The sequence below is a fragment of the Dermochelys coriacea genome, chromosome 8, assembly GCF_009764565.3.
Source record: "Dermochelys coriacea isolate rDerCor1 chromosome 8, rDerCor1.pri.v4, whole genome shotgun sequence".
NCBI lineage: Eukaryota > Metazoa > Chordata > Testudines > Dermochelyidae > Dermochelys > Dermochelys coriacea.
In genome coordinates, this window is record NC_050075.1 from 80546181 (window position 1) to 80561973 (window position 15793).

The window sequence follows — 15793 nt, forward strand, 5'->3', positions numbered from 1 at the left end:
TAAGTGTCATTATTGCTTGAAGAGGGAATTCTTTGTGCTAAATTGACATGAGGGCAGATTGGTCAAGAGGTAGCAGAGGAGTACCCTGGAAAGAATTATTCAAAGTAAATTCAACAACAAGAAATGATTTTACTAGTAAGTGTCAGTATTAATAAATTTACTTATTATTTAATAAGGCCCCAAAGTGGTTACTAATTATGGATGTTCAACATGTAACAGCTAGGGTCTGATTTTTCAGAGAAGCTGAGTGCACTCGGCATCTTTGAAAACCAGCCCCTAGCTATCTCAAGTTGGACATGGTAGAATGAGTGGACACTGAATATACGTTTCTTGGGAGATATATATATATATATATATATATATATACATTTTTTTTTCTTTAAGTGTGAGCAACCACAACTCCAGCTGGAGTAATGAGAGCTACAGGTGCTCCATACCTGCAAAAATCAGACAATTTAGCCTCCTGATTTTCTGAGGTGCTAAGCACCCCTCTGTTGTTAAGGAAGCCAGCTGGAGTTGTGCTTGCTCAGCAATGCACAAAATTAGGCCTTTAGTGCAATATCTGGATTAATTGGAAGTGCTGGCTTTCTTCCCTGATTGAATCAGGTTTAAAGTTATGCAAAGGAGGAAAGCTCCTCCACCACTGTTTGTCCTCAAGCTTGCAAAGCCACTTCTTCTTAGCTGATATTGTTGCTACTGAATAACTCATTTGTGTACAAAAGCTAGGTCCTCATGCTTCAGTCCCTTCTAGGGTTTCCTCAGCAGGAACACTGCAGCTCTTTTGTGGAGAAGAGGGCCTTAAAAACTATTTAAAGATGTGACAATATATGAAGTGCCTTTCTTGAGAGCCAAGTTCTATGCTGCCAGATAAGTGCTTCCTGAGCTGCATTTTGTGAAGCAGTATCAGTGGCATTCAGCAGCTGATTACATTAATCTTTTTTTTTTTTTTTTTTTTAAAAAGAGTACTTGTGGCACCTTAGAGACTAACAAATTTATTAGTGCATAAGCTTTCGTGAGCTACAGCTCACTTCATCGGATGCATTTGGTTGAAGTTTTTTCCACCAAATGCATCCGATGAAGTGAGCTGTAGCTCACGAAAGCTTATGCACTAATACATTTGTTAGTCTCTAAGGTGCCACAAGTACTCCTTTTCTTTTTGCGAATACAGACTAACACGGCTGCTACTCTGAAACTTGTCATTAATCTTTTAGAGACAGTAAAAAACCCAAATGCCATTTCCTCCTTTCTCTTTAAAAGTGTTTTTGCCAACATCAGTGCAGATCAGTTGGCTGTAGTGATGTGGAAAGCCTTAGGGTATGTCTACGCTGGCAGAGTTACATCACCTCTCAGAGAGCGCTGAAAGGAAACCGCTGTTGTGTGTTCATGCAGTCATCTGCCTCCGCAATAGCATGTTGCAACACTTGCAGCGGTATTCGAAGCGGTGCACTCTGGGCAGCTATCCCACAGAGCATCTCTTCTCTTCTGCCTCTAAGAGTTGTGAGAAGACAGAGGGGGGCGTGGGGCATCCTGGGTCCTGTCCCAATGCCCTGTGATGCAGTGTTTTGAATCCCAGCAATCCCTGTGCTTCCGAACGCATTTGGCCTATCTTTAAACGGTTTGCTCTGCCTCTTCAGGAATTGATCTCGCACTATTGACCAATATGTGATTACTTTCATTAACACATCATGAGTGGCAGTGGAGTTATTTCTTAAACTACAAAGGCAAGAGGAGTTTGACATTGATCTTGCCATGCGTAGTAGCTGTGACACAAGATTGCTTGTGGCATTCATGGGGGCACCGACCACAGTGGAACGCCACTTTTGGGCTTGGGAAACATTAACTGAGTGATGGGATCACATCGTCATGCACATCTGGGATGATGAGCAGTGGCTGCAGAACTTTCAGATGAGGAAAGCCACATTCATGGGATTGTGTGATGAGCTCGCCCCAGCCCTATGGTGCAAGGACACAAGAATGAGAGCTGTCCTGTCATTGGAGAAGCACGTGACAATTGCACTGTGGAAGATGGCTACTCCAGAATGCTGCTGATCAGTTACTAACCAGTTTGGAGTGGGAAAGTCTACTGTTGTACTCGTGTTGATGGAAGTGTGCAGGGCCATTAATCACATCCTGCTCCGAAAGACCATGACTCTGGGTAACATGCATGACATTGTGGATGGCTTTCCACAAATGGGGTTCCCAAACTGTGGAGGGGCGATAGATGGCACGCATATTCCAATTCGGGCACCAGACCACCTAGCTACCGAGTACATTAATTGGAAGGGATATTTCTCTATGGTTCTCCAGGTGCTTGTGGATCACTGTGGGCATTTCACGGACATTAACGCAGGCTGGTCTGGAAAGGTACATGATGCACGCATCTTTCAGAACACTGTCCTGTTCAGGACACTGCAAGCAGAGATTTTCTTCCTGGACCAGAAGGTCACCATAGGGGAAGTTGAAATGCCCATTGTGATGCTGGGAGACCCCACCTACCCCTTAATGCCATGGCTTATGAAGCCATACACGGGGAACCTTGACTGCAGCAAGGAGTGGTTCAGCAACAGGCTGAGCAAGTGCAGAATGATTGTTGAGTGTGCTTTTGGCCATTTAAAGGCCCGCTGGCATTGCCTATATGGGAGGCTGGACCTGGCCGATGACAATATTCTTATGCTTATAGCCATGTGCTGTACGTTCCATAATATTTATGAAGGGAAGGATAAAAGCTTCACTCAGGGCTGGACTGCTGAGGCTCAGCGCCTGGAGGCTGAATTTGAACAGCCAGAGACCAGGGCTATTAGAGGGGTGCAGTGCAGGGCCATAAGGATCAGGAATGCCTTGAGGCAGCAATTTCAAGCTGAAAACCACTAATATTTGTTGCTATGCTCGGGAGTGCAGTGCTTGTAATGCTAGGAGGTGATTGTGATTGGTGCAGACGATGCACTGTGAAGGTTTAAGAAAATTGCCTGTTGCTTTGCAGGGTTCTGTTGCTTTCAATTAATGGAATAAAGAGTGCTTTCAAATCAAAACAATTCTTTTATTAAAAAGCAACAATTGGAGAAGAGAGACAAATAAAACACAACAGCACTGTGGGGGATGGGGAAATGGAGGGTCCCAGGAGGAGGTGGGGTCCTGGGATGGTTAAAGATTTGTGTATGTCCAGGTATTATATGCAACCTTGTCCTTTGGAGTACAGTGCAGTGGACGCTGTACTTCAGCAGGGCTAAATTGCAGAGAGACGGGTGTTGAGTGCAGTGGGTAGTGGGAGTCCGCAGGGCTGGACTGTGACGGGGCAGGAGTGAATGCAGATGGTGCAGACTGGAGCCAGGAGGTTGATAAGAGTGTATTTGTAGTGTCTGGGGGGCGCATTGGAAAGAGCTTGTGATAGTGGCTGCAGGGGAGGGCAGGCGCGGAGCTGCTCGGTTTGCAGTGCTAGTAGCACCTGGAGCGTGTCCACTTGGTATTCCATAATGTTTAAGAGCTGCTCCGTGGCTCCATTCTGCTGTACTGCGTTCTCCTGTCGGTCCTTTTTCTTGCTGTCCCACCACTCCTTCAATTCTTGTTTTTCGGCCGCAGAGTGCATCATGACATAAAGTCCTCTTTAGTTCTTCGTGGCCGCTTTCTAATTCTGGGTAGCCGTTCAGCCGGCAATAACAAAGAGGGAGGCTGGGCTCCCAGGGTCATATCTGTGAAGCCAAAATGCAACATTTTAGAGAAGCAGTATTATTTGCAACACACAGACCACTGATTCAGTGATTTAAAACATAGCCACTATTCACATACCTATCACTAACTGGCTGACCCCAGGCAAGCACACATGAGCCACAAGACCCCCAAAATGGTGAATAACTGCAGGGGCAGGGGAAATCAGTGTTCCAGGACTATACTGTACACTGGGCAGGTGGCTCTTGGGGAGAGCCAGCACTGTAGTGGGGGTCTGATAATCATTCCTGTCTCCACATTTTCCACAGGCTGTATTCATTATGGAAGATATCTCACTGCTGAGCATGAGCAGGGAATCAAAGAAGGATCTTCTCCAAGACTGCGGCTTCCGCCCTGGCCCTTATGCGGCATGCCTGTGTGCAGCAATGGTCCCTCCTGTCGTTCCCCCCCCCCCCCCCCCCAAAGTGATGGCAGAATGGTGTGGGAAAGTTACCCTTAATGAGGCAAGAAACAAAGCAGCTCTGCCAAAGAATCTGCAGCAGTGGATTGCTCAGTATCTCCATGACAGTTTCATGGAAATCTCTGAGGCAGGTTTCTGTGAAGTGAAGGAGTCAATCAACACCCTGTTCCGCCACTCAGACTAGGCATGTGGTGGTACATGCATCATACAAACACAAGCCTGCTTTCTCCAACCCTCCTGCCCCCAACAACTCGTTTCAGCAATTCCCAAAATCAAAGCCACTTACAAGGGGCCTCGTCTCCTGTTTGCACTTTGCCAAGCTCTGACAGCTGTGACTGGCTAGCCTCCTCCGGGGTAGAGAAGAGCTCCTGGCTGCATGCATCTTTGACCTCTGAGTCATCCTCTGCCTCTGGATCCCCCTCTCCCTCCACATCCTCGTCTACGATTTCCTCCTCCTGGCTCCGTGCACTCTTGACCGGCACGCAAACCACCGAAGTATCCACAGTGGCCTTCACAGTGGAGGTGGGGTTGCCACCAAGTATCGTATCCAGCTCTTTGTAAAACTGGCAGCTCGTGGGTGCAGCATCGGAGTGGTGGTTTGCCTCCCATGCCTTGTGGTAGGCATTTTGCAGCTCCTTCACTTTGACCCTGCACCGCAGTGTGTCCTGGTCATGGCCCCTTTCTGTCATGCATCATGAAATCTATCCATTGGTATCATAATTCCTACGGCTGGAACACAGCTGGGACTTGGCAGCTTCCTCTCCCCAAATGTTGATGAGGTCCAGCAGCTCAGCATTGTTCCAGGTGGGGGATTTCCTGTTGCATGGAGCAGGCATGGCCACCTGGAAAGATGCACTGAGACCGCTGTACGCATCACCAAGCAAACAGGAAGGGGACTTTCAAAATTCCCAAGTAAATTAAGGGGTGGTGCTCATGGTTGGCAGGGCAGTAGAGTTCAAACCAATTACCAGAGAGGCGAGAACAGGCATTGTGGGACACCTTCCGGAGGTCAATTGCAGCACTGTAATCGATCAGGGTGTCTACAATGGTACCGCAGTGCTGTAGCCCCGGTGCAGAAAGCTGTACGCCTCTCATTGGGGTGGCATTTTTACAGTGCTGCAACTGCACAATTTCTGTGCATGAAGTGGCTTGGCAGGGTGTACACCTCGGGAGTTACACCACAGAAAGCTGCTTTACTGTGTAGAAACTTGCCAGTGTGGACAGGGCCTATGTGTAGATAGGCTGCAGTGGTTTCTGGTGTTTTTGCACTGTTATTTAGACCTTGCTCTGAGCTGAGTTAGACCACCGGTGTTAAAAATACCAGTGGTTCCCAGCACTTGATCTGTGTTAGCTCTTCTGCTCTTTCTACAACTAGGGAACATATTACCTAGGGGGAATTTTGGTCACAAAACACTGGTGGAAACAGGGGTGGTGGAACCTGGGAAATGGGGGGTGAGCTAGTGGGAATGGGAATATTGTGGGGGCTCTGCCCCTGCATACATTTGTGCATACCCATAGGAGTGGAGATGAGAGCAGGAGGCAATGGGGCTGGAGCAGCTGCCACTGTACCCAAGATCAGGCCAGGGAGCAGAGAATGGGACCTGGAGGGGCTAGAATGAGCCTGGGAGCAGGTAGGAACCCCTGGGATCCTCCATCCCACCCTGGAGAAAGAGCTGCCTGTCCCCCTCCAAGTCTTAGTAACTCCCTTCACTCCCCATTCTATCCCTCTGCCCCTCATTCCCATCGTGATTCTGCCCCCTTCTCTGCCCCAGTAAACAAACCTCAAGTGTCTTAAGTGAGGTACCCAGAAAACAGAGGGTCCAAAAATCAATGGTCAATTTTATAATTTCTTGTAAACACGCTACCTCAGTTTCCCCATCCATGAAATGATTCCTCATGGCCAGATTGAGGCTAAATTGTTCATGTCAGGAGGGGAATTGTGTGATGCTTGAATGTAAGGTACTCAGTATGTAATATGTCTGTGCACTTGAATAATGATAATACCCCAGTTCTCATATAATGCTTTCATCAGTAGATGATGATATGAATTTCTATTTTTGTGGTTAACACTTCTTTTGTCTTCAGAGACATTTTCCCCATGCTGAAAAGACTGAACCTTTTCACTTACTGTTTGAACCATTCTCTTAACATATTGGTGCATGTTTTGAAAATGACTTCCTATTCTTTATAAATATTAGAAAAATGTTATCTGCTAAGTGATTCTATTTACTGGAATTTCTCAGTTGATGTTTAATACATTATCTGCAGATACTTTTTTCAGATGGTGCACATGCACTGATTGAAACAGAGGGTACAGAACTCTACCTAGGCACATCTTTGCCAGCTAGAAATAACAATAGCAAATCTAGACAAAAGATACTATTTGAAAATGAAACTGACATTACTTATTCAGCCACACCGACAAATGTACTTGAAGCTTCACTTACCACAGGATAGGACTTGTAGACAGTTTGTCTGAAAAGAGACATGCAACTTACTGTTATGATGGTAATGCCAGCAGGGTTTTTTTTTCATCTTCCTGTAAATGCCGAAAAAACAGCTATTAATGGCCTTAATTATAAACGGCACCAATGGTTAGTACTTAGCATTATGTAATAGCATTAAGAACACTGTATTCTGAGCAATTTAGAGAAATTTAGAGCCAGGGTGATGCTATAGCAAAACTATAAGTCAAAACTCACTCTCTTGCTCTCTTCTAAAGGAAACCACATCACACAGTGTGGATGTTTATCTTTGAAGCTTTGAAGTTATTTATTATTTTACGCTGTCTTCAAAAATGCAGCAATTTGGGCTAAAGTTTTTACTGATAAAATAGAACAGGTCAAGTTTTGCCATCAGCTGCACAGCACAGTTCGGTAGGAGACTTTCCTGTGTCTGAGCACCCAGTTGGGCACAGTGGGCCTGACTAATTTGTGGTGCAGCTCCACTGACTTCTGTGATCTTACACCATAATTAAATTGCCTAGTAGGAAAAATTAATTGTCCTGGCTGGACCAGGTCAGGACCTTGAAGTTAACACTTCTTCTCTTTTGAAAATTGCTGTGAGTTCTTTAGTAAAAGCAAGTGGTCATGACTGCAGTCTTACAGATCATCAAAAAGAAGCCACCTACCGCTGTCTCAGACCCCCTTTTGCTCTTTTTAGCATATGAGCATCATGCCTCAGTTGTCATGTGACCATGATTTATCACCGAGTTTGGTCTGCTGGTTGGATCACTAGCTTCCCAGGCTAGAGCCAGGTACTGACACGGACTGTGACATGAACACAGATCCCTGCCCCTCAGCATTGTGCTGAGAGACTGGTTCATGTCTGAGGACTTGTTTCACTACAGAGTTAATTTAAGTGTTATCCGTAACTTGCGTCCTGTCTACGCACAACCCTTAACCAAAGCATGGTTGTACTTTTAACCAATTAGCTGGCCTATCTGGGGGTATAGGCTATGGTTTAAATTAGCACAATTAGTTATTTGCTAACACAATCACCCTGTTTAGTAATCCAATCACTGTGCAGCATAAATGTTATTTTGCACTATGGCTGTTCTCACTCAATCTACTCTTGTGTTAACTCTGCAGTGAAAACACAGCCTGACTCTGAACAAAAAGTTCTACTGATTATTGAATCACCAGCCACCCTTCCTGCAAAACCTAGGTTCCTGTGAGGTTTTCAATTCAAATAGTGACCCAGGCTGACCTGTCTTAGCTTCTGTGATCTGATGGGATCAGAGCTTAAGGTGGTATGGCTACAGGCATGTCAAACATTATGATTTCTCTGTCAGTGCACATAACTTAGTATTGTATTCACCAGCTTGTAAAAGAAGCATTTATCATTGTGGGGCTCTGTGCCGTCAAAGAACTACAGGTTTCAGAGTAGCAGCCGTGTTAGTCTGTATTCGCAAAAAGAAAAGGAGTACCGGTGGCACCTTAGAGACTAACAAATTTATTAGAGCATAAGCTTTCGTGAGCTACAGCTCTAGAGCTAGTAGCTCACGAAAGCTTATGCTCTAATAAATTTGTTAGTCTCTAAGGTGCCACCGGTACTCCTTTTCTTTTTGCAAAGAACTACAGAGTCCAATCTTATTTTTCCTCAGGCAAAAATCTATTTAGTTTCAGTGTTTGGTTTTTTTTATGTGAGTAAGGACCACAGGATTGAGCTCTATGCACATATTTGTATTGTATTGAATCATTAGCAAGTTGTGGCTCACAGATATAAAACACACCCCTCCCCCCAGCCCCCAAGATGTACGTATGCTGACCACCAAACATACATCCTGCTGGATAGCATCACTTGTCCTAGGGAGCCGTGGGTATAGAACTAGTGTTATGTGTTTTGAAAAGGGAGGGCCAAAATTTTTATTGTAATAAACTCCCTTTGTGCTGTAATGCTGGCTTAACTAGATCAGAACATTCCCATGATGCTGAGGAATTCTTGAGTATATGGGAGGAAATATAGCAGTTCTCATTTATACTGGAGACTAGATCAGTGCCCAGTGGCCCCAGCATCTGGGGGCTGCAAATGTGGCAAATATGTTTGCCTTCCTTCAGTTCTTGGAGCTTGACCAAATGTGAGAATTGGGGTCAATATGTAAGAAAAAAAGGAGCCCTAGGGACAGTAATGAGAAAAGTGTTGATTTTGGTCTTGGAAATATTTATTTAATGGACATGGTTTCCACAGTTGTCCTTTTACCTTCAGTGTCAATGAAATCTACACCTGTTTTTCATCTGGCGGAATTGTGGAGTCCACATAAACATTTGCCACCTGTCTTGCTTGACCTTGTCACAAAGCATTTGCATTTTGGAACCCATTTGAATTTTCTTGTTTTGAAGTTTGGCGCATTTGGCAATAAAGGTAGTTTCTGCTGACATACCAGATATGAGTTTTGGTTTTAACTGCTTACAATAGTGTGTATGGTGCATGTGAATGAGAAACATTTCAAGTTGACTTCATCTCCTGTTTGTTTCAATGCCAAACCATATTTATATGAAATAGGGAAAAAATTGCAAAAGTTTAAAATGTCAAACCTAGTGTGCCTGATCAGAATAGTAACAAAACAGTTTACTAAGTGAATTTGTAAGGCACCTACCTACCTTTTCTTGCATTTTTAAAAACAAAGCAAGAAATGGACAGCAGTATATTCTCAAAAGATGTGGATAACTCCCCCGCCCCCATGTTGTCAGATGTGACAGCAAACCAATAAGAATGAATTAAAAAATAATTATTTGAAATGCCAGAATATGGGTAAAGTCACAATAGAATAATCTGAATAAATCCCAGAAAAGAATAAAATTTATGGTGCAAAATGAAAACGTTGTGAAGCAAGAGAAACTACCAAGCAATATGAAGTCAAAAACTCATAATAAAAGTGAAGATGAAATGCAATGATATAAACCCAAGAGACCCTGGGCCAAATTGAACCCTGATATAACTATGCCAGCATCAGTGCCATTCAACATTGCTAACACCAAAGATGATTATTTATTACAGTATTTGTATAATGGTGTCACTGAAAGGCCCCAGAGGAGACTGGGTTCCACTGTGGCAGAAACTGTATAAATGCATATTTAGAGACTTGTCCCTACATGAAGAGCTTGCAATCAAAACAAAGGAAGGCATATTACTGCCATTTTACAAATGGGGAACTGAGGCCTGGAGTCAGTAGGTGACTTGTCCAAGGTCACATAAGAAATCTGTTTGGTGCTCTAATAACCAGAGCATTCTTCTTCTTTAGCCTGCTGTCATTGCTGTTTTCAAATGTCTGTGTATTCATGCCTCCTTAATGCTGTCCTAATATTTTTCATATAAATGAATACAGTATTTGGCAGAGGTGATGTATAGAATTGGGTTTGGCAGTTTAGAAGTGGGGTTGGTGCATTAGGAGTTATTCATGGTATTGAAAATTTTAAGAACCGCAGCTATAGCTTCTGCAGCACATTTATCTGCAGAATATCTATGTATGGAGCAACAATGCTAGTACTGTAGTAGTCATGCCACCTCTGATCACAATGAACAATGCCTTACTCTGCGTGTAGTCCTGTTGATCTCATTGGGGTTACTCACGGAATAAGGCCTTAAGGATGGCAGAATCCAGTCCATATATAGTACTCTTCACTTTATATATAGTACTTCATAATCTTTGTCCACAGTCAGCCTTCTCCTGGTGGTGTCATTTTACAGTGACAACCATTTCCCCAGTACTTAGGTTAGCACTTGAGAGCATTTTATTTCCTGTTATTTCAATTATTTCATTATTTTATCTTTTGAAAAAAGTTATTTGCTCTTCCATATCAGAAGGTGAATCCACTGGACGCATTTCCAAATATCCAGGTCTTTCCTTTCAGTCATTAACAGTTAAATGTTTTCTCTAATCTCCAGGGATTATATTTGATGCTCTTCCATGGACCAGGTAAAATTATGCTGGAAAATGAAGATCCTCGGCTGCTAATAGTCACATGACATCTCTTTGTTACTTAAAACTAGTGGATCCTGGCAAGTCTCGGCTCATGAATTATAATTATATAATTATATAAAGTAATTACAAAAGCTTCTTTTGGGGTCTGATCTCTGACTTCGTGAAGTCATATGTTCACATCTGTATTTCCTATTCCTCTCAGGATGTTTTTATTGAATCTCATTAAAGCATGGGCAGTGACTTGCTGCGTCTCACTCAGCTGCATGTTTGTCTAGTACCTCCCCTACTTGTATGCAATCAAATCACAATTTTTATTTTCATCATTTCAAAATCTTTACAGTAAGAGAAATGAAATAAATGCCAATAAAAGCAATAGCCAGCAAACATGGACTGGCAGATGGGTCTTGTGGTTATGGCACTGGATTTGGACTCAGGAGATCTGGCTTCAGTTCCCTTGGTCCGAGGCAAGTTGTTTATCTCTGTGCCTCAGTTTCCCATCTGTAAAATGGGAATAAAAATACTTTCTCTATCTTGCCTATTTAGATTTGGCACTTAGTACAATATTGCCCTCACCTAGTTGGGGCCTCTGGGTGCTACTGCAATAGAAACTATAATAGGAGTGCTAAATCCAGGATGTGGAACCCTTTTTTGTGGAGTAGAGATTTCTCAGTGGAGTCTAAATGAAGTTCATGCTCTGTTTAGAGGTGTTGCTTGGTGGATAATACTGGGGAGGAAGGTGATATAAGTAACAGTTACCTCATAGTCTGCTTTAATTTCCCAGTTCTCTTTGTCTGAGTATGTGAGGTAGGATTTTAAAATAGAGGCATTGAGTAAGTGGGGAAAAGGATTTGAAGATGAAAAGAGCTGAGAGTCAAGATAAAGCAATTAGAGTTTGGTGAGCTAGGGTAAGGATTAAAGTAGTTCAGGGAGTGGAAAAGGGAAGTAGGTAGGAATTGGTATAATTTAGATTACAAGGCTTCCTGGCAGGCTAAAGATTCAAGATAGATCCTTGAGGCTTAGTAGTGTTTCTGGAAGGGAATATTATCAAATAAGCAGACTGAATATATATGCTCCTATAAAATAGAACAATAGCTCATTAGCTAAGGAGTTTTGGAGTCAATAATGGAAACCACACAGGTCACGGGCTGTGTAAACAATGTGCCCTCATAGGTTCCCATGTGATCAGAGTTGTCGGAAGGAGCATCTCAAAACCAACAAAGAAGCTGCATGCTCTGAGAGCCCTGTCCTCTGCACGGTTCCCATTGGGGACCTAAAAGATCATAAGGTGACCCTTGCCCAGAAGAAGCTGGGCCAGGTATTTTAAGAAGTTCCGCGAATCTTCGGGGAAGTAGATCACAGCATGGTCTCAGAACAGGGGATTGTTAAAGAGCTCATTATTAGATTCCTAAAACTACAGAAAGATTGAGAGTCTGAGCTACGTCATCATGGGCCTGGGACAAATCCAGCAGTAGGATGTTGAGAGCTACCCAAAAGAAAATTGGTCTGCAGGGGTCAGTAGAAATAACCCTCCCTAGGAAATAAGAACCCCTCCACTTGCTTTAAAACTTGTGAGCTCAGTGCAGGATGCTGCAAAGCCCCATGGCTTTTTGTTTTAGCAAGCTAATAGGAACACCATTAAGGTAACCATTTAGAAAGGGTACTCTGAATCGTTCAGCAAAAATATTTTATTGCATTTGGTGTGCCTTGCCATTTTGTTGGGGAACTGGGGTGGGGAATAGTTCTGGATTTAAATTTTACCAGCCCCAGCTTTCAGACATAACAAAATTGCTATAAATTGCTTTTTGTTGTCCTACTACTCTGTTACCACTCTGCTTTTTGTTGTCCTACTACTCTGATCCAAGCCCTGGTGAGTCTTTTCCATTGACTTCAGCCCCCAAATAACCAGAGAAAAGTGTAGCTTTGGGTGTACTTCATTTACTAGAATGACAATGAGATGCATGGGGTTATATCCACTAGTAAGTAAAAGAATGCTTAGTGACCTATGACAGCCACAACTTAGTCAGTATTTTGTATTCAGGAAGAGAGGATCTCGGGGCTGGGAGAATGTAGCTTTTTAAGTTTTAAACTGCTGTGCAACTCATCTCAAGGTTCATAAACATTCCAGTGCTGATAACTTCTGAATCTCTCTGAGTTTCCTAATGCCTAGTGATAACTATGATTTCTATATTGATCATGAAGATGCTTCCCTTTGGAAGTATAGTAATGAACTAAACTACTGACTCTGAGGTTGTGGGGTTTTTATGCTTATAATACCACCAAAATCAACAACAAAACACAATGTATTTTAACATTCTGTGTGTGTATACGCATCTATATGAGTATGTATAAAATAAGCATTTTAAAAGAGAAACCCTGACATATATTGTGAAGTGAACAGAGTCAGCAAACGTTGGGTGGGAAATTGAAATCATGTAGTACTCTTCCTCTCTCAATAGATCAAAACATCTGGATACACATTTGCTATAACTAACAGAAAATATTACCCAGTTGTTGATTTTGATATAGAAAAGGTTTACAGCCTGTTAATGAAGTTTACAGTTGATGATATTAAATTAGTAGGAGTTGCAAATATCACTGAGGCCAAGGAAATAATGGAAAGAACCCAAAAGAATGTAGAAATATGGGCAAAAATAATAAAATGAGATTCAGGTTTTGAGGAAAAAACTAAGTTAAAACAAATGAGGCATGAGGAGAAGAGGCTCTGAAATGCAGATGGGAAGATGAAACTTACTAACCCTCAGAAGGCAAAAAAAGGTGATAGTGGACCGGGAAATAAGATAGAGATTATTTAGAAGACAGAAGGGGGTAAACGTAATAGTAATGGGATTAAATTTAGTTTCGATTAGATGCTAGGAAATGTTTCCTGAAAGTGAGATCTGTTAGATTATGGAGTAGCCAGCCAAGGAGATGGTGGAAGCTCCATTACTTAAAAAATAAATTGAAGAAGGGACTAGATGATAGATTGTAGAGAGCAATCCCATATTAGCAAAGCTACAGACTACAGTTAATGATCTAACAGGTCTTTTCCATCTCTAATCGTAACTGTATATTATATGATTTGACATTATATATCAGGGTCCAGAACCACATTTTTATTGGTCCTACCAAAAATAACCTTTAAGCATCATGTGAGACATTTATTACTGGAAGTCTAGAATAGCTCCTTTGAGAGAGGACATAGAAGTGCACTCTGTCATGCTGATATCATACTTATTGACAAAAGGGGGTACATATCCCTTCCCCTCTGCATTCCACCATACACTCTCATTTATTAATCTGATCTGTACAGTTATAGCAAAGGTCTTGGCCCTGAAGCTTAACAATGAATGCCAAATTTAAATCAACCCATATCAAATAGGATTTAGATGGAACTGAAGTTCCAATATTAACATCTGGAGGCTACTGAATTTGAAGTTTTATATTCAGTTTCCCATGAAGCAGGCTTTCTGTTCTCTATATATGCCAAAAATATCTGATTCAGTGCAGCCAGCCTTCATGTGGGAGGCATTGTAGTGCTGCGGCTTGAAGATAATTCTATGAGGAAGGTTCCTGTGCATCCCAAAGCACAGGTGAGAGCTGATAATCCTCCTCAGTAGCCATTCAAAAGTAGAGTGACCATATTTCCCTATGCTGAATATGGGACACCTGGTAAAATTACTCGTATTCAGGCGAGTTCAATGGCAATCAGAACTATGTAGTACAAATGTTCAAATTAAGATCAAGTTGACTGAGCCCCTGTTAAAAAGAAATATGAGTAGTTGGATTTTTTTTATTTACCTTCTTATCTTTAAGGCTTTAGGGCTCACATGGGGAGAGGTCACACACACACACACACACACACATTCCTGTACAGCTCTCTCACACAAGGAGGGGCGACCGACCCAACCCTCCCTGCCCAGCGCTTTCCGCCCTCCATTCCTGGCTGGGCCCATGGGACAGACCTGTCTATCCTGGTACCTGGCGCTACAGGCTTTCCAAGTCAACACGTGGGGTGGGTGATGCAGGGTCACATGGCCCGTTGCCCCAGATTCCTGCCAGGTTTCATACCAGAATGGTTCCAGCAGCATCCTTCAGCACTGTGTGGGAGGGAAGGGATGGGAGCTTCCTCCAGCCAGAGGGCAGGAGGAGGAGGGGGAGGGGATGACCTGGCCTGTGTCTTTGCAGAGCTCATGTCTCCCCCCTCACTCCACTCCCCTGTCTGGAAGCAGCTTGTCCCTTTCTGCCTGCACAGTGGTTTTTTTGTGTGTGCGGGTGTGTGTTTTTAAGTGTCACTTTTGTAACTTTGTTCTAGTGTAAATCAGTTTAATTTTCATCCACATTGACTGTCTGTAGACTTTTGAAAGTGGTAACTGGTACATAGGTAACCAGCATGTATAGTTTGTTGGGTGAATCTTCATCCTCATTGTGTTTTCTGGATAAACGTACACGGATCCGGTAGGGAACATTCCTTATCCCTTTGGCCCAGACTGCTTTGTTCAATCTGGTGTCAATACGTACATCAGGAATAAGCATCTCCTTCATTGCAAATGTACGGATCTCCTTGAGAGCACGGGGGGTGTGTTTCTTGAATCCCACTCCATGGATCCGTCTGTGAATGTTGATGATATATTCCATAGTCACCACCTCATTGATGGCAGATCTCCCTTTCTTCTTTTCTTCACCTTTCTTTCCTGGAGCTGTCCTGCCCGGAAAGGCAGCTCAACCCTCAGGCTACTGCTGGCCACTGACATAACTCAGACGCCTCCTGTCCCCTGGCTACAGCACAGGCAGGAAGGGGTTAAGCCCTAAGGAGGCATTGTGCACCAGGGCCCAGGGAACCTGACTGCAGGGGTTTCAGGGAACCCAGCCAGAAAGGTGGCTCAGCAGGGGAGGGGATGGAGCAGCCTCACTCTCACTGGGGGGAGGATCCAGGGCGGAGGTGGAGGGGGGCAGGTGAAGAGGGTGCTAAGCTTCTACCCAGGGGGCTGCTGTGGAGCCTGCAAGGTTGGGGCATGAACAGGCTGGCAATCACTTCCCCCCACACACTCCAGAGCTTAGCTGAGGGGCGGAGAGGCTTCCCTGTGCCGGCGCGGTGCAGGGGGTTTGGGTCATGCCGGGCTTGGTTCCTCCGGCCAGCGCCCTGGGCCAGAGGGTCTTGGGCTTTCCCAGAGTGCTGGCCCACACAGAGGCAGTGGGGGAAGGAAGGAGCCTGCCAGCCAAGCTGCTGGTGGGCTGACTGCTCAGAC

General features: G+C 43.7%; 1 protein-coding gene across 1 annotated transcript; it reads right to left on the bottom strand.

Moving 5' to 3' along the window:
* Positions 1–14861: 14861 nt before the first annotated feature.
* Positions 14862–15262, bottom strand: LOC119860519 (60S ribosomal protein L31-like). Its single transcript, XM_038414319.2, has one exon. The coding sequence runs from the start codon at positions 15180–15182 to the stop codon at positions 14871–14873; it is 312 nt and encodes a 103-aa protein (XP_038270247.2). The 5' UTR covers positions 15183–15262; the 3' UTR covers positions 14862–14870.
* Between the last annotated feature and the right edge of the window lie 531 nt (positions 15263–15793).